Consider the following 19,986-nt stretch of genomic DNA (forward strand, 5'->3'; position numbering starts at 1 on the left):
TTATTCTTTTATTTGCATGCAGATATGCTTTCTTGGCCTCACTCGCAATGATAATTATATTGTTTTTACCCAAGTTGCCTCCTGCCTAAGCCAGAAGGGCTACTTTATAGGAATACAAAAGACCTGAAATAAGGCCAGGAATTCTTTACTTTTCAAATTACTGGCCTCTCAGAAAGGGGTCGTTTTGGTCTCCTCTTAATATATCTTTTGCTTGAGTGGAGACTAGTGACCAGTGTGGGTGGGGTAAGGTTTTCTTTGCGGTAAACACTTGAGTGGAGGAACAAAATTATCTGAGAGAAAAAAGTTTTTTCTTTAATCATTTACATCCAATACTCCTCTAATGTTGTGACATTTTACACAATTATACAATGCCTGTACAGTCAAACATTTAATGCTAACTCTTGTTCAAGTCCAGCCACTGAACCCTTAAAGTTTAGGTTTTAAATTAAAAAAAAAACGTTTCACATCCAACACTTTTTTTTCCTTTTACAAAATATTTTCCTTAAAATACAGTAAATAAAAAGTTTACATAACCATTAATCATATCTTGATAATCAAGTATAGAACTATTGTGCAATATTTGTCATAATTCCAAAAGTAGGAGTTTAGAATTGGATACCTTTTTTTTTTTTTTTTTTTCTTCAATAAACCATTTTTAAAAAGTTCATTTTCTAAAAAAAACAATGATGGATTGGTAATAATGTGGTGCTCTTTGGTAAACTTATCATTCTGTTAAAGTGCTTCCTTTGCAGTACCTGAAATTTTATTTCATTTGCTCAGATATCTTCAAAATTTAAAGAAAAATACTAGAATAATTGATGCATTTCAACAGATATTTATGTAAACAAAGGGGATATAATTTACTGTGTGTAAATTCAATTGTTTAAATAATTTCTTTTAATAGTTAGCCTAATATATTTACATGATAACACATCAGTTAACTGTAGAATAAATAAATTAGTGTACCTTATTGAAGTTACATTTAATAGTGGTATTTGAAGCACTATTTGCTTCGATGGAGATAACCGCTGAGAACCGTGAAAACCTCTGAGAAGTGAACATTAATCACAGCGGTCAAACGTTGCGCATGCACATCTTGCGTCAATTTCCCGAGCAAATTTTCAAAGAAAAAGGAAAACTGAAGAAAACCCTGTCACGCAAAAAATGCCAAAAAAAATACTCATAGAAAAAGAGTGAGGTCGCCATTGTCAATATACAAAGGGAAGTTTAGCACATGTTCAAGCAAAAAAACCCAAGTTAACGAAAGATCAGTTATTTTAGAATCTTATTTGGAAAGGACAGAATTACCACACCTTGTACGGCCCATGGGTATATTTTTGTATTACATAACATCTTATATGATGGTGGTAATAAAAACACATTGAAGTGAAATTTTAGGAAGAGCTTTAAAAATATCTCCAGCGTCTAAATTTGAAAAACTTAAAAATGATTCTTACCAGTGCTCGTGTCTCTAAACGAAACGTGAGGACCGTGAGTACTGGGACGAGTAATCTATAGTTAGTAGTCAGTCGCGGCTTCCAGATCACGTCGAGGTGGTCTTCTGGTATATTGATGGTATGCTAACTAATTAAACTTTTTACGTCAAAATTTGACATCATCCAGCTCATGCTGACGCGGCCCTTCAATCGTCGCCATGTCTGAATTCCTTGGTTCTTTATCATACGTCGGTTCCACTTGTGCCCAATGTTTAATCATCGGATTGGTCCTTTCGAGAGGTTTCTCGTTTCCTTTAGTTTCACTGCTTGGCTCATGTTCTTCTAGTTCCAAATCATTTATCGCTGAACCAGCAGAGGAAGGAGCGGTTGCCTGGTTTTGAATGGCCCATGAATTTGATAGGCTGGGAGTTGGGACTTCAGTTGCCTGAAAAAATACGAACACGATCCGGATAAAATTAAAAAAAGGTTTGAAATATAACAAAATTGTCCTTCTGTTTGCTTTTAAGTGTACTTTTCGAATTTTATGGGCTGAAAACTGCAAAGCATTCAAACTGTTTCATATCATGTCCGAAACAAGTACCGAAAATTCATCTAGCCAATCAGATTTAATAAATTATCTAATCAGCCAATCAAATTCTATCGTTACTATAAGACTGTGAATTTTCCCGCGCTTATCTCCGGCTGCACCAACTCTTGCGCTCAACACTATTTGCAAGATATTTCCCGCACATTTCAAATATTTTTTTCGTTTTTTGATATATTTTATCTAAACTATCATTTATATTAATTCGTGGGTTAAACCAAGGGTTATCAGGTTTCAAAAATTACAAACTTTCAATCGATAACTGAATATGACAAAGTCTTGTCAATAGAAAAATCTATACAGCTTACCATTGCTCCAGGCCCGGCCAGAGACAAGAAAACTGGTAGAAATAGGAGGCCATTAAATGTGCCAATACATATCAATGCTAGGAGAAGGTTAAAGAAGTATCTGAAAGACAAATTAGTTACAAATGTAATAATGTACATGGAAAAAAATACGCGCAACTGATTGGCTGAAAACGAGTGTATTCTCATGTAACACGAATGCAAATTACAAATAGCGCACGCGCTGCCAAAATTTCGTCCATCGCGACTTTCTGTGATGAGTTCTTCATGAAAATTACTTAAAAGTAACAACATGATTTTTCGTGCAATTTGGTGTTGATAAGCCCCAGTAAATATTTCAAAGACAGCAAAGTTTGTTGTAACATGCCCTAACTTGCCTTACGGGCATTTGAAATTTTGTTATCTTTGAAGAATTGCTCGTGCTCATTAACACCAAATTGGACGAAAAATCACCTTATTCCCTATACAAAGTGATTGAAAACAGAATCCGTATTACAATTACATTCTGTGCAAATGTAACTTGAAAGTGAATTTCAAATTTACGTAGCTCCTACGCAACGTTCAGGTGTGAAGTATGGGATTTCTCAGGTCCAACACAACAGGTAAAGAAAGAGCATTTGTGCACCTAATGCTTTCAGATAGAGGACTTGAAGTGAGTGACCATTCTCGTAAAAATTTGAATCAGCAAATCTGTCTCACCTGACTATGAATTCGAATTCGGATCCTGCCAGCATCACAACGCCAAGAAGCGTTGAGATGGCACCATCCACGATTGGTACAAACACATGTTCTATTGCCTTCTGCATCCTCTGGTTTCTATCACCGACGGCCTGCATAAATGCCTAGGAAAGTGACGTACACAGTAATTATAAGTGTTCAACAAAGTTCTTGCCCAGCAAATTTCTCTGGTTCCAAAAAGCGGTAGGTAAATTTTCCAGCCAATCATATTCATAATACAGTTTTCTCGTAGCCAATCAGCTACATCGATAAACACAACAGTGCTTTGGCTTGGTTGAGTTTTCCCGCCCTTGACATTTGGCAGAGCCTTTTTGCTTTCCCGCCCTTTGTACCGGTTGCTTTTTTCCCGCGCATAACACGCATTGTCATTTTTCGCGCCCTTGGTGTAAGAATTCGTTCTGGAATTTCTTTATCTGCACTTTCTGAGATTCCAGTGGAACGACTTAGGACAATATGAAATTCAACCCGATTGTGCTCAATATATTTTTCAGTTGCATGAAATTAAAAAGCCAAAACCACAAAACTTCTTGTATAACAGCTGGTCAGAAGAAAGGAAAACTCGACAAAAGGAGCCACTAGAAAACCTAAAGCACGGGAAAACTCAGCCATCAATGACGCTGCAACTGATTAGTCGAAAAGATGGCGTGAGTTTCCCAGACCAATCATAGTAAAGTAAGCTAAGACTAATGAAATCTCGGATTGCTCAATACTTTCACTTTAAAATTGCTTTACTACATTAGAGAATTCTGAAAACATACGCGTTCTGTAATGTAAAGCAAAAGCTATTACGTACCATGCACATGTGTACAGTAAACTCCACTCCAACTCCGACAGACAGAATGAGTGTCACTGCAGGTACAGCACTAAGTTTTATTCCAGCCAAGCCCATGAAGCCATAAACTTCAACTGTTATCATCACCAAGACAAGTACGATGACTGCTGCAGCCCAGATGTTGAACAACAACACTGCCATTGCTAAAAAGCTCACCGCCAACGATATGGAAATTGCGATGATAATTTGCCGCCTTAGCCAAATGTACTGCTCCCAAAACGTAAAGGGGACCCCACTGGGGTAGTTAGGGAGTCCTTCTTCGGCATATTTGTCGCAAATCTCTCGAACATCCTGGAAAGAATAAAAAAGCCTATTTTGAAAAGCTCTAGGTCACTGACTTGCTAAAAAAACTTTTCTGGAAATATTTCCATAACCAAAAAGGGGTGTAATTACCTTGATCAACTTTACAAAGTCTTTTGTTTCTTGAAGACCAATGACGTTAAAGTTGATCTTTGCGAACGTGATTGGTTGAGCTGCAGCCACTAAAAATAACAAAACGATGAAGAGCAGGAAAAGTTAAAAAAAGGTAACACGCTAGGCTTCTCTGAGTGTGATGATTCGGTCCCAGTCGTCTGAATGACGCGCGCAGCTTGATAATACATTTTGAAGAAGATATGGATGGTAGAATGGAAAGAATCTCTACCCACCAATCTTTGCGCAACTTCTTCCTCCATGTTGCCCGTCTATGTTTAGTATTCCGTTTCGGAATAGCAGTTGATCAAGTCTGACTATTGTAAGCCCTGCTCTACAACGCTATAAAGCGTAAACTCTAAATTTTCAGGGTATTTTTCCTACCTATCATTGCTTTATCATCTTGGGAGGATCTTGTATTTGAAAAGTCAACAGTCTTTGGCTTAATGTCGGCCTGCGAAAAAAAAGAAAGGCTCAACACGTTGTTGCCTATCACTTTGTTGTTTCTTCCACAAATTTTTTCTTCAAAAAATATTTAACATACTTGTGAATCTTAAATCTTTCTTACATAAGCCCAAAACATTGTTGTCTATCATTTTTTTTTAACATACTTGTGAAAATGCATATCCTAATACGTCCCTATCGATCCAAACTGTGAGGGCTTTGTAGAATATTTCAGGACGAATGATTCCATTGCTCACTAGCTTGTAGTTTCGAACCTGTAAAGAAATAACACAATAAATACAGGCAATGCATGATAATGAACTGTAAACAGCACGCGACCTTGTTGTGAATGACGTTTGCTTGACATCTGATTGGTTGATGAGTAGCACGAGTCACTTCCACCAATCAGACAACGAGGTTATGAATTACGCAATTACGTTTTAGTCACTCACTGGAATCACTAAAATATTTTAGTTTTAATCTCCTCTGGGGTCACTTAACCTGGACCTAGTCACCCTAAAATGAGCATGCAAATTCTCCATACTGCCCTAGAAACATTTCCCGTGGTACTGTAAAGGAGACTTTGTTTAACAATCAAGAGCTAGAGGTAGCGTTCCTTTTCTTCCTGTTTGATTCAGTGATGATACAATGAGGAGAAATAAGATGCTTGTCACTCTTAGAGGTTGACCCTTTAACTCCCAAGATTTCATTGGTAATTCTCCTTACTGTCTGCCATACAATTTATGTGATGTTAGTTTGGAGAATTTGGAATTGGATCAACCAGTAATCCCTTACTTGATATTTTTCTTTATTCTCATTACTTGTCTGCTTGATATCGTACTAACAGTGTAGGGAGAAATTCTGTCTAAGTCACTAGTGGGACTTTAAGGGTTAAAGGGTTGAACTCACTGTATATTTAATCCCAGCTGTATCAAAGCAGCTGTTCAAGTAATAGACCGCACTTTGGATTAGTTTACTAGCGTAATAACCCACGCAGGATTTTGGAAGAATACGAGGTAGAAAAGTACCGTATTTTCTCGATTAAACTCCTGTCTCTTATTAAACACCGACCTCGATTGAGAAAACGGCGGGTCCGAACTGCCGATTATTAAGTAAACGCCGAGGGCGTTTAATCGAGAAAATATTGTTAATCACGAACCGGAGGCGAGTGGTCTACAAATTTTTCGAAATAATCTTCAAATTTTTATCGGTTTACAGGTTCAATAAACGATAGATTTTGATCAATTAGGGCGATCATAGTATCCCAGTTATTATATGAAGGGAGAGAATCAGACTTCAAAACACTGCATTAAAAGGGGTTGAAGTTCTTACCTGTGTTCGGTCAATGTCATCTGATTCATCTGTCTGAGATAGTAGTTTGTAAGCCATTACCCCAGTACTGGATGCTGCTTCAGTCCAGCCAGCGTCGGTTATGGTTTTATTGGCCCAGTCTTGGTCAAATGACGTCTGTGCATCTAAAAAAATGATGATTATCATACAAAGATGTTTTATTGTCTTGTTACGAGCTAGGAACTAAGAATCAATTCTGATTCCCCTAGAATAATTGAACCTCGGACCTACAATCCGCTGTCCAGTGCATTCTTTCCTGTCAGTACTTGCAAGCTCCGTCACAAAGATATTTTGAGATCACGGCTCACTAGGAAGTTCACATGAAAATATTAAATTTTCAGTCTCAACTTATTACAATTTTAGCCGACTATTACAAAGTATTGGGCCGAGACCTAATTATGCTCCATCACGGTTTAATTTTACTCAGAAAATACAAATAAAATTTATAAGTTTCAATCCTTACCATTGAGCCAGTCTCGAAAGTACATAAGCCAAAATTTGGGAATTTCTTCTGAACCAGGAATTCTAATAACATTTGGTATCTGTTGACAGAGAAAAAAGATAGCTCAAATTCGTTTCCTTATGTAACACTTACTTCCAATTTATAACCTCGCCCCTTAAAAAATAAACTCTTATGTAACATAGTATGATTTCTCTAGCTGACATTGAAGTATTTAATATTATATATTTTTACACTGTAGTACCCTAATATGAAGCAGTTTTCAATTCAGGGTCGCTTTCATTAGGCTTTCTTCACCACACTCTGTGATTGGTCTACAAATCTCCCGCCACCATTTCAGCCAATCAGAAGCAAAATTAAAGTCGTCAACTGCGACCGTGTCACTGTAATTTCCCGCGCTTCGCGCGGTCTGTTTATTTTTACTTTGAGTTCTCATTGGCTTGTTGTAATATTCACCTTTGTTCTGATTGGGTATTGTAATGACATTTGTTTTAGTGTTACAGAAGCCTATCGAAATTAAATAAACAATTGACCACTAAGATACTTGGTTAAGAAATGTTTAGAGCTACAGTGGACAAAAACGTGTCGCTATGAACCCACCTGTTTAAATGCTTCGTGGTAGGATAATAAAGTGTTCTGTTTGTTGGCGTAGTCAAAGTTATCTTGTGTAACAAGAGTTATGGGATAAAATGAGAAATACTTGAATTGAGCTTCCACAAATTTGTGCGCTACGCTGTTGTGTGGGACTACTTCGGTGAGCTCTAAACCGTCTTCCACTTGAAAGGCACCGTAAATCCCCACAGCAAGAAGACCAAGAAAGAACAAAATCACTGCAACCTAAAAAACCCATATGTATACAGTCGGTGGTTAAGAACGCTTGGTGGAGACGAGATAACACTAACATAGTCTCTCATCGTCACTGTCATGCGAAATCTCTTTCCGTCCAAAACCACTTTCTATTGTAAGAGAAACAGACTTCTGACGTTTAAAAAAAATTTTAGTGGATCCAAAAGCTATACCCAGAGTTTCAATATTCTTGGTAAAACATGAGAAAAAGACTTGAGCTCCCTCGCTTGTAGAAAACGCCGTGGTCTGATGGCGAGTACGCTGAAAAACGAATCGGAGGGCCTGGATTCGAGCCTTAGCTGAGTTTTGGGCGAGCCACTTACCGCTCACAGAGTATCGATCTGTGCACCTAAGAGTAGAATTGGGTATCGGTAAGCTGTCAGAGATGCTAGGGGGAAGAGAAGAGGCGGCTTTTCAATCGACTAGAAAATCCACGGAGAGTAGCAATACTCCTCTGGTCGCTTCACGCCCCGAAGTCGGGAATTACCTCTGATAATTATGAAAATCAGTTTGTATACTGAATCTTATGCAGACCCACAACCTTTTGCTGTAATTCTAGTTATAAAACTAATGGTTGCTTAAAACGTCACGGGCCAATGCTTACCTTAACCGGCGTTTTCTGCAGTGCAGGGCCATAATAAACTGTGGCAAAATTTTGAAGCGATATAGGTGCGCATTTGTACCGGAAAGATCCATCATCGTTACCATTTACTGAGGAATCAACTACGCTACTCGGAGTACCATGCTGTGATGCATTAGGACTGAGGTGATTTCTCATCATACTTGCTTCGCTATCGTAAGACAGTTTAGACTGCTTGTCCAAGTTATTTGTATACTCGTTTACCAGGACCTCGCCGATAGAAGAATCTGATTTTCCATTGCTCATGACCATGGTGTTGGAGGGTTTAGACACAGCGTGATTGTCGGAGTGCTCAAGTTCATGTTGATTTTTTTCTCTTTCAGTTGTTGATGGAAACTCGCTTCTTGTTTTAGACAACACTTCTTCACTACCTTGATTCTTGGACGAGCTGCAAGATATTGATGTTGGAAAAGTTTTCCTCATTTAATTCATTTATTAAGTTATTATTATCTATATATATATTATTAATGTGACACACTTGACCTATCTTTGATTAGTTACTAGTTCTGAGAGAGAATGACGCTCACTTACTCTACGTGCATGGCGGCCTTATTTGGAACATTCGTCACGCAACGCTATCTAACACGTGACGCTAAGATCAGTACATTGGACAAATCACAGCTGACCTTTTCAAACAGCAGATGATGTCGTATCGATGATGTCTCATTCTTTGCACATCGACTCCCAGCATGGCCGGAAAAATGATGATGACTCCGATGAAATTAAAGATAACAACAACAGCAGCCTGACAATTGACAATCATTAGATGAGTTTAAGCGTGATATCAAGGCCGAGTTTAGTGGTAATTGCCAAAGCCGATGGCTGAGGCAGGTAACACCAAGCAATACCCTTAGAGTTCTATTTATTATGCAAAACAGAACACAATAGGTTTTTTATTATTTAACAAAAATACTTATATAGATGAATATGGCTTCACTTCTGCATATATTGAACTATGGTTTGAGAACAGTTTTAGCAAGAATTTCCCGGGTGCCTGTAGCCACTCAACATGGATTTTGAATAAGTTTTCTAAAGAAACTGTGGTTCTGCGTCAGTGGAAGAGTACAACAGGATAATTAAGTATTATCAACTGATTTGATAACGTAAATTGGCCACCGTAAAGAGTTTTAAAGCTGAATTTTCGAAAGTTAGCCCTTCGCCATTCGCTCTGACGAAGGGCTAACGCTCGAAATGTCAGCTTTTAAACTCTTAACGGTGGCCAGTTTAAGTTATCAACTCAGTTTATAATACTTAGTAACATTTATTTTGACCGTTCTAACACACCTGGTGATTGGTTATAGAAAAAGGCTGGTGCGATCTTCCTAAACAACCCGAAAGGGTCTCTGTTCGCAATCATCAACTGTGCACTCCTCGTCAAATATTAACCAGACTACCCTCGTACCCCTTGACTGAAGTCACACCACGACAACCGCAACCCGTTTTGCAAAATATCTTATAGCAGTCGATGTTTTGATGTTACTCAACGAACACATCATGTGACGTCCAAAACAGACTTATGGAGAAGGGACTTAAGTTCTACCTGTAGCGCAAAATATCTCAGGGCTGGTATAGGAATCAACGCCGCCATGAAGAACGCTAACATGTTGTTGAATGACGTCAGAAACACGCTAACCCCAGTGGTTCCCAGACAGTAGCCAACTTCTTCCTGTCAGAAAATAAGAAATGGATGAGATGATTTAATGGACGGAAATTACCAGCTCTTGTTGGCTATTACTTATCAGCCGGCGGGAAAAGTGTTAAGAGAGAGAGCAAAGGCCAAGACACACGCTCCTCGTCTTGTGCTCCTCTACACGCGCGTGTCTCACCCATCGCGCTCTCCTCGCTCTTGCTTCTGCGCAAAAAAGAACAAAAAAATCGATTTCACTTCTGCAGCTAATTGGCTGATTGAGTTTCACCAACGCATCGAATGAGTATTCTTGTTCAAGTTTAAAGTAGATTTGCTCTCCCACCTTTCCCTAAATATCATCACGTGGTTCTATTATCCTCTCTCTCACTGTGATTTACAAAACTTACCACATGGCGGATGTCTCCACCCCGTATTAAGCTGGAATACGAGTGAGCCAGAAGAAACATGTCATCCACGCCCAGACCGAGGGCAAGAAACGGTAACACCTGAGAAAAAATAAGTATCCACGTCACTCATCAACAGTTGCTGTAAAAACCATCCCTCGACCCAGGCCGCCTCGTCAACATTAGTTATTTCGCGCTCTGCATGCTAATTTATTATTCAGTCTGCGAGTCACGTTGTTCGAGTTAGTTATCAGTTGTCCGTCGCAGTCAAGTTTCGCTTCTAGGGCCCTTATCCCGTCACGTCCGGTACGTTCTTTATTCTAGTTGTGTTTGCTTATTAGTTTATGTTTCCTTGTGTTCGATTTCCCCGAGTAATTTTATTTTATTCATCTATTTAGAAACCACATTGGCAATTACGTAACTATGGTGAGACATTAAATCGAAGTGAAAACCTATTGCTGGTGTGCGTCGTCTATAGTTGCTTTTACTGCTATCGGTGCAAAACCCGAATTGTGAGTCCACATGATATATTGCATTGGTTTTCTGTTCTTCTTATTTCGTTGTGGAGTACCTGAATGGTATTATTCTTACCTGAGTTGATGCAGCGTTGAATGTTATCCCACACAATGCACTAAAACCAAACCCAGCAGCCACTGAGAGCGTAACCAAGAGCACACCCACAAACCCCAGGGCACCATGAGATCTGATTGGCTCACACCAGCGCTTCAGAGTTATGCACGCATAAATGAGCTGAAATAAGAATAGAAAATTTAGTCTCAAGCTGAGCTTGCGCTCTTCTTGCCCAGCGGTTCTTGACTGTGACCGCTGGTCGGGAGAGTTAAATGTTGTAAATGTGGACTCCATGTGTGCTTTTTGTGTTGTGCCGTGGGGTGGGTGAGTGAGGTCGATTATGACTTGGAATGGTCTGTTAAGTTTAAAGTGAGGCAAGGAAATACGAGAATGGGAACCAAAGAGAATGGTGGTCGGGGAGATTGGGGTGGCGCAGACAAACTTAACCTCAGCTTGAATGAGAGAGGCTGGACTGGGAACGAGATAAATGCGTAAAGAGCTTACACAATCTCCACTTACGGTTTGTTAAATTGTATCTCTGGAAAATTAATATTTCTTGTTATTCAAATGATCAAATTAAATGGGTTATCAGAAGATGTTATTTTACAAGCAGCAATGTTTACCATGAGTACGTATCCTATAGCAATTCTTGACACGCTGGTCTCTGAGAACTCCTTCAATAAGTCAGTGACAGAGGTTGAGTCAAAAGCTAGGATACTAAACTCGTCAGTTTCTTTGACGTCTTCATTGATTTCCTACGGAGGTAGAGAAAGTCAGGTTATGTTTGACTACGAAACAAACTCAAATAGATGTCAGAGCCAGTCCCCGTCTTTGTAACATGCATATGGAGCAACATAAAGTACTGGGACTCCGTCTGGAAGTTTTCTCTGTCTGTTTGCAAGTGCCCCCTTCCTCACAATCCTGTGTGGATAGGCACTGTGAGCATAAACTGTCGCTCCCGAGGAACATGACTCGAGCATTTTGATGTAGCACCAAGCGCGTTTAGATCATTTTTTATGCCTATATATATATGTTATTCTGTCATCATATGGCCGGTGGGGGCCAAGTGAGAAACCAGTGAATAAGCGGCCTTTTCGGTTACACACAGAATGCCCTAACATGCAGGATATATCTGGCAGGATCAGTGGAAACTTTTACCTCTGTAAAGCGCCGTTGCCATGCCTCTAGGACTTGTTTCGCAGTATCCAAGCTCCAACGCACATTCAACTCCTGAGATCTGTCTGCCCATCGTTTGTACAGACCTTGTGGACCCGCGAGAACGAGAATTGTCTGAAGCGCTTTGGCACTGAAAAAAAGTTCAATAGTTTCAACATACAATTCTTTTCTTTAACCTAAGAGAGAAAACTACGTTTTTTAATACTTTATATCGTTATTCTATCGATCGGGAATACGCAAATATAATGTTGATTCGCGACTGAATTGGTTTTTTATTACAGGTTTCTGCCTTTCATCAACAAAAGTTGCGCCTCTCTCCTTCTCTCTCTCTTTCTCTCTCGACCAATCAGATGCAAAACTTAACCCAATCGTGACTTATTTAGCTGAGTTTTCTCGCATATCAGGTAAGTTTACTTAAATATAAATGTGGTATTTACTTTTGTTTTTAATGCCTTTTTTCTTACTTTGGGTTTGACATGGACCACTTGATCCAAATACCCTTAATTTTTCTTTCCAGTCACACTAGCGACGAAATGAAACCATTTCAACTTCGGCGTGCAGATCTTACCAATCAATGGAATACGTTCTAGAGTTTCAGATAAAGATATATTTTTTAAATCTATCAATAATAACTAACCTCGTCAACGTATTATTGTGTTTTGTTACTCCACCAACAATTAGCTCTTCAGCCCACTGCATAAATTCTGTAGCAAAACCTTTGCAACCTCCATTTAGCTCTGACTTTACGTCTGGTGCCTACAAGAATAATTATAAGAGACAAAACGAGTTTCTCACTTCCCAGAAGTGCTTATCTCGTGAAAATGAAAGCGATCCTCGCAGTAATGAACACTACTTAAGCAGTAGTGAAAATAAGGCCTGGAAAAAATTCAGGCCTGAACGGGAATTGAATTCATGACCTCTGCGATACCAGTGCAGTGCTCTACCAGCTGAGCTTACAAGCCAACTAGGAGCTGGTCACTATGTTGGTTCCAAATAAACCTGGGAAGTGATGAATAAATGACTGTGGAGATATGAAAACAATGTAAGTGAACTGCGATGTGAACCACTTCCCAGTCGCCTTCATATTCACATCTTTATCCGCAGTTCACATAAATGATTTTCAAATATTCACAGTCAGTACTTATCGCATTGATCACAGACTATGGTGTCTTACACGGAGATAAAGGTTACAATCACCTTTCAAAGCATATTGAACGGCATCACATGAAAGTATTGCTCAGTAGCTTTCACTTGCATCGTAACTGGATATTCAACTGACCAGGCAAAAAGGGCCACGTACGCGCATCCCAAACTCAAGTTTAGCAGGTTCATTAACACGTGTTTTGGCAAGCCCCCAGGGGAAACAGCGGTCAAACGATTACGCATGTGTGAACATTGGGTGGCGCACAGATCCATGTTGTCTTACAGGAATTATACGCAACCACGCAAGCCAAAGAATCAAGCTATTTTGAAGTTATTCAAGTTTTAATTTTCTTTACTTTTGTTTCTTTTCCCTGATGTATCGAAATGCTTCTTTTTTCCTCTACGTCATGTATAACAGGAGTTGTTTCTTATGTTTTCCTTGAAATTTTTGGGCGGGAAATCGGCACGCGGCCGGCGAAAATACATATCACTTACGCATGCCCTACGTTTCACCGCTGTGATACTGCCATCAAGGGAGAACCACTCTATACCTTTCTATCTTATTTTCAAAGAGAGGGACAAAATTACCTTTCCTGTTTTTGAGGGAGAGTTAGGAGCTGTGCTCGGGCATTTAGGCTCTGTTGGATCAAGGCAAGGCTTTTCTTGATATCCTTTGGTGATACCAGCCTAACAAACGAATCAATACCAAAATTAAAGTTTGAATAATAATAATTAAAGTTGGGCCGTAAAGTTAATTACAAGAATTTGAAAAAATCGCTTTACTGCCTACCTTGACAAACAGATCTATAATTTCCTCTTTGCCTTCAATATTAAACTGATCTAACAGTGTTAAAAGAAAATTCGGGTTGCTTTCTGTCCATTCTAAGGGAAACACTCTAAAAATAGACAAACAAAACAATAGAAAGCAATTTAAGGAAACAATTGGGACGAAGGATTTTTCTTTGGGGAGGGGGGTATCAGTCGTCGCCGACAGAGTATAAAAAGTAGAGACTATACAAAATTGACTGCCGATTAACTGCCAATGAGGTGGGGTGGGGAGGGAGGGGGGGTCATAGGAACTTTACAGCGCCTTTTGGGGGAGGGGGGGGGAAAATCAGGTAAATTTCAACGTAACACAATCAAAATCCTTTGAACTCCCAAGCAAATTTAAGGGACGAACTCGCCGCATTTAAACAAAGCGCTAAATCAAAGGTAATATATTGCAGTTAAAGATACTTACTTGGCAACGGATGGTAGCTCGGCTCTAAGTTTAAGATTCTTAGCTCCATCCCAGAAGCAGTCCAGTGGAGATATAATGAGGCAGGGAATAATGGCTGCTATGATCTAAAAGACACCAGGATTAGGATGACGCGACTGATTGTAACTCAATTAATTCTAAAATTATTTGCATGAGGCTCTATTTCCACCGTTTTCTCGAGTTTAGTCCTTGATCCTTCCAAGAGAAGTCGGGAAGTGAACGCAGGACGATCCACCATGCACCTGCCATAACATTTGTTGAAAAAATATCTTTTTCTTCATTAATTCAAATTTCGCTTTCACGAGAAAATAGAAGCTAGGACATAGGGTAGAAATAGATATTTGAGTAGATCAATTTGTGAACAATAATTTCGTCACCTACCCCATCCACTAAAGAATTGTTAAAAGATGGAACCTCTGGTACGTAACAGAGGTCTGTATGAGACCAAGTCCTAAAAACAAACAAACAAATCAAAACAAAACAAACAGTAGAAATAAGTTAAAATCCCGTTTGTTTTCATCTCTGTTGTTCTGTTACTTAGTGTCAGTAAAAAGGTTTATATTTTTGTGGATTTTTTTGCGGAGTTTTACGTCACATATACTATAAAGTGGTCCTGGGAAAAATCAATTTATTATTTAGGATTCGTAGTCAGCTAACAGCTGCAATGAAATCCATGCAAATCGTAACGATTTCAACTGAAGGTAGAAAAATTCCAGAACTACTTCTGACACGCAATTCAAAATTCAAACAACCAATCAGACATCGCTAACGTCTCTGTCTGTCATCGCTAACGTCTCTGTCTGTCATCGCTAACGTCTATGTCTGTCATCGCTAACGTCTCAGGTCAATGCGAGGCAAGAATTGGACGATGAATCGAAAGAAAGCTGGCCAGTAAAATGAACTGACATTTCATGAATATTTAAACTTACTTGCCGAATATGTCGACCTTAATTTCTATAGCTTTTTGAACTGCTTTAAGATGCTTCTGCATCGAATCCACCGACAAAATATTATCGCCACCTTCATTGGCAGCGTGGATTATGAGTTCATTAGTTGTTCCCGCTCCTTCTCCAACTGAATCTTTTGTGTACTGCAATTCCTTTTCAAGCCTTCCATCAACTGTAGAGTAAAAACGCAGTGACTTTCATTACAAAATATAACTAGAATTTATCTTAAACCAGTAGATAAACATCTATCATAAACGAGTTCTCTGTGTCTCAGTTAATGGAACATTCCCCGCAAAATAAGAGAGGAGGGGGTTTGAATTCTTACCGCGCGCTCAGATTTTTTTCTGTCCCGACCACTGCTGACAGTTAAACACTTTCTTTATGAAGAGATGTGTCCCGTAACATGACTTGTTAAAACGATCTACAGTAGGTTCCTAACGGAAACATTTTGCGTTGCTTTTGTATCAAACCGATTTTTTTTCGCTGCAGCAAACAGCTTACACACAAACTCTGTTACCGCTAGTGACAAGCTTTTAACACTTTTCTCTATCCCCAGATTCATCATTTAATTGGACTTACTAAAACGATCTACAGTAGGTTCCTAACAAAAATATTATGCGTTACTTTTCTTTCAAGTTGAACTTTTCCTTGGTAGAGAACAGCCCTGTAACCACGAGGAAAACAAGACAGTGAAGAAGTGATGTTTTCTTGACGAGGCACAGCCTATCAATTTTCATCTCGTCAAACAAGCTAATTTGTTCAAATGGAGAAATTTTCATTCCAATTTACCAGATTTGTCTGGCGGCCACGCTCGTCTCCCCTTGAAACATATCGATTTTTTCCTCTTCATTTATTTATTTTTTAAATTTTTCTGCTCGTTGTTTTGTTTTGTTTTAGTTGTTGTTGTTGTAAGGTGATATTAGGAACATCGAGAAAGACCGGAAAGCGATTTATGTGAAAAGGAGTTGAAAACGTGCCTCTCGAATGCCGACGTATTTCCTGTTGTTGAGCGGAGATGAGGTAGTTTTTTTGTAGCAGAAAACGAAGGACTTTTGCACAAATCGTGCTGTTTCCCTTAAGAAGCAACTCGAAAGTACATACTGTGACCATTACCTTCTCAAAAATTCCGTGTTTACGGGTGACGAATTTAATTAGTCTTGACGTTAGGAATGCGAAATCAAATAAAATGAAGTTTCATAACGAACTCTACGATTGTTCAGTGTCAACAATCTGACAGTGTGCAGGTAATTTTGACTCAAAATTTAAAAAAATGAATTCTACATCTAGCGATTGCTTCATTGTATAATCAACCTATTCACATGAGCCTCAAGCTAAAGTTTTGTTACTTGTTTTTTATGCTAATTGTGTTTTTCTTTACGCTCTAAATCTGCATTTTTACCAATATCGCAGATATCAGAGCTCATTAGATAGATGTCATTTTTTGATGACGATTATTTTCTAGTATGTACATTTTGTGCATGTATACAAATCCACGTCCTCTTTCCGAATTTTTCTCCACGTGATCTTTGCTTTAATATTTTTTGAAGTAAAGCGAAATTTTGCCGCGTCATTTTGTGTTGAACTTACAACATTCAACACAGTTGGAAATTTCGAGTTTCTTCGTGTATGAAGATTTTTCCACAGACAGTGAGGGAAAGTTACAGCGGAGTTGGTTGAAAAGTGAAAATAATGATTATTTCTCGCCCAATCAAATAGAGGTTGCAATATCAGCTGCTAAAAGCTGATCACAAGGGCAACGTGGTAACTTCATGTTACCACGCATCACGCCACCACTAGTGGCTCATTTGTATGCATAAACGCAGTTTCCGGTTACGCTTGATCTTCCAAAACAGCCATTAAATGGAAAGGTTTTCGAATTGCTGAAAACAGTTTTGACTATGAAACGAAAATAATGAGATAAATGGTGCAAATTCTAATGTGGCTCTTGTATTTTTGACACAAGTTTACGGCTTCGATCACTTTTATTTCTTGTTTCAACACATCTTACGTGATTTTTGCCGATACTGACTTGGCCGAAACAAGATAACAATAACATTGAATTTTTCAGTCATTGAACCACGACCGATGCTTGATTTGAATTTTCCGTAAATTTCTACACCGACCGCTTTGATTTAAAATAACATGAGCTACCTTGTAAATACACAGAATTTTTGTTGAAATACTACTTTGCAAAGTTAGACTTGAAACACCACTTGTCATACTGATGGAGTAAACTTTCACAAAGGCCGGAGTGTGGAAGGCTGCGACATTTTATATATGTACCTCGTTCGCCGATTTGAGAAGGCATTTAGGTAAGAGAATCAACGACCGATGAGAGCTTATTTCGAATATAATACATTTTTTTAAAACGTAAACTCTACTGCCGGAGTACGAATTGCTGTAAACACTGAAGTGAATGAGATTGGTACACCTAACTTATTTCTCCAACCTGCCGCAAAGACAAATAGACATCTCACACAACTTACCTTCCATCCATAATTTCTCCACATCTGTCTCAATTTTTGCTGTTATGATCCCAACAGAGAGCCCGATAAGAATAAAAAATCCAACAGCGAGAACAACCCAACAGTTTCTTTGGCAGAAACACCCTAACTTGAAGAAGATCGCTTGCAGTTTTGAACGTAATCTTAGCGCTGTTCGTTGACCCATGGAATCGATCTTAACCACGATCGCTTGAAGAAAATTCACCCACGACTAGCATCCAGTCACGGAGATTCCAACTTAGAGAGAATTCAACCGTGAAAAAATTCCTACTTAAAACCTAAAACACCTCTACTACTATACTAAATTGTTCCTCATGTCATGGTTACATTCGTTGTGCTTGACATTTCCCACAGAACATTTTATTTAATCGCTTGAATATCAGGCATGTGATCGAGGCTGAGCGGAACTCCACTGGAATTGGAAATGAGGCCCTCTACGAATATTTTACTGAAGTCGAATAAACAAATTTCGTAGCCACGATCTTTAATAGAGCGCTCTTGTTTTAAGAAATAAAAATTGCACGCGTCATATTTTTGGCGAGTGGTTAAGAAGATTTTAAACTGTGAAAAAATCATTCGGCAACAAAGTCAATAAATAACAATAATAAAAAACAAAATCGCAGCTAATATCACTCAACCCACTTGAAAAAGGGCCGCATAACATTCTCCAAATGGCGAGCATGTCAAGGCGTATACAGTTTTAAATTTATTTATGCCGAGTTCTTGGGCGGGAGATAGAGTGACTTGAAGGAAACCTCCTCTGGCAAAACAAGGTGTCGTTGAAATATCTAAATTGTATTCATCTCTGAAGTTTTTGGCATACGAATGAACCAGTAAAAAATTCCAAACCCCTTGTACACTTCCTGTATGCTCGTTTCGCTTGCCAGCTCGCATGTTGTGGGCTTTGTCGCTAGTGCCACAGCATTAGTGAACGCCTGCACGCTGGCTAAGAGTAGCACAGCGCTCCGGCTGACGTCGGGCATGCACGAGGGGGTCACTTCTGGTGGCCTGTACTTAAATTTCCCGCGCAAAATTTCAAAGGAAACATGAAAAACAACCGCTGCTCCGCAAAATAAGCCAAAGATGAAAGGTCCGTAGAAAAGGGAAAAATTCTTGACAAGTCGATCGCAAAGCTTATTCCAATGCGGATATCCTGATTATTTAAGTTTTGGGGTTTTACCGAAAAAGTTATACGCTTTTGAAATACCGTGACTGACTTGCTTATGTTGTTTTTTGCAACTCGTGTGGGAGACAACTTGATTCTAAGGGCCTGTTTACATGGAGGTGGGGGACCCCAGGTAGGTGAGGTAACCCGCCTAGCCGTGGTCGAAAAATAATATGCGTTTACATGCAATCTTACAACCCCGAGGTGTGAGGTTTCTTGAGGTTGTTGTTGCGTTTAAGCAGAGGCATCCAAGCTCACATCTCGAAAAAGACGAAAGATTAATTCTCGGACACATATGTATTTACTCATGAAAGCGAAAGTGACCCATGGCATCGATCTTAACCACGATCGCTTGAAGAAAATTATGAAATGAAAAATATGCCACCTTGTCTTTCAAACGTTCGCACGTGCAAGCTTGCCTGCATTATTAACTTAAGTGAAGGTAAGATTCAACGAAACTTTATTCATTAAATATCCAACAGTGTTTATCAGTGATAATAATTTAACATTTGTTCGTTGGCCCATGACTCAATACTCTTGGCCAGCGACTAGAATGACGAACGGGATAATACTTCGTGTATATACCGGTATATCAGATTATGCCGTCTGGAGTCCTAAACAATCGACTTAAGTGTTAGCTTTAGTAAACAGTAGTTCTATGTTCTTTGTTCAACTCTTTTCTCCCTTAAAGTAACCTCTTTCGCAGCTTTCGTTTATGCCGATTACGCTAAGAGCTCCCTACACCAGCGTCACGCAAGTGTTCGTGACACAAACAAACAACTGCTGCAATGAGGACTACCGAGGAACTTCTACTTACACTTCATGGGCAGTACGTTCTGATAACGTCACATAATAGCGGGGAGTCCCTGATGTCACTTTAGGGGTCAAATCCCGTATGTCCCTCGAGTACGAACGCCTCAAGAAGCAAGACTGATTACTAAAGCTATTCCAATGAAATAAGGATTAAATAAATAACTTACGGGCTACTGCTTTAAAAAAAGATATACAACTGATACGGGATTGACTATATCATAGGGCTAATCCACCCCTTATCACAAAATGGCATGTAACCTACGTAAACGACCCTATAGAGCGCTTTTCGATTGAACGTCATGAGACTAAACCC

At 39.1% G+C, this 19,986-nt stretch overlaps 1 protein-coding gene across 1 annotated transcript; it reads right to left on the reverse strand.

The window, feature by feature from the left end:
- Positions 1–290: 290 nt before the first annotated feature.
- LOC113679509 (protein patched homolog 2.S) lies at positions 291–18,094 on the reverse strand. Its single transcript, XM_027196477.2, has 24 exons — positions 17,678–18,094; positions 15,174–15,363; positions 14,626–14,695; positions 14,227–14,330; positions 13,777–13,882; positions 13,575–13,673; positions 12,481–12,599; positions 11,826–11,973; positions 11,291–11,422; positions 10,689–10,847; positions 10,101–10,199; positions 9,607–9,732; positions 8,693–8,811; positions 8,031–8,454; positions 7,181–7,417; positions 6,584–6,662; positions 6,103–6,245; positions 4,938–5,045; positions 4,711–4,780; positions 4,309–4,397; positions 3,877–4,206; positions 3,045–3,187; positions 2,349–2,448; positions 291–1,881 (listed from the first exon to the last, which is right to left on the reverse strand). The coding sequence occupies exons 1-24, from the start codon at positions 17,859–17,861 to the stop codon at positions 1,603–1,605; spliced, it is 3,657 nt and encodes a 1,218-aa protein (XP_027052278.2). The 5' UTR covers positions 17,862–18,094; the 3' UTR covers positions 291–1,602.
- Positions 18,095–19,986: the final 1,892 nt, after the last annotated feature.

Source organism: Pocillopora damicornis, chromosome 11 (genome assembly GCF_964200805.1).
Source record: "Pocillopora damicornis chromosome 11, jaPocDami1.2, whole genome shotgun sequence".
Taxonomy (NCBI): Eukaryota; Metazoa; Cnidaria; class Anthozoa; order Scleractinia; family Pocilloporidae; genus Pocillopora; species Pocillopora damicornis.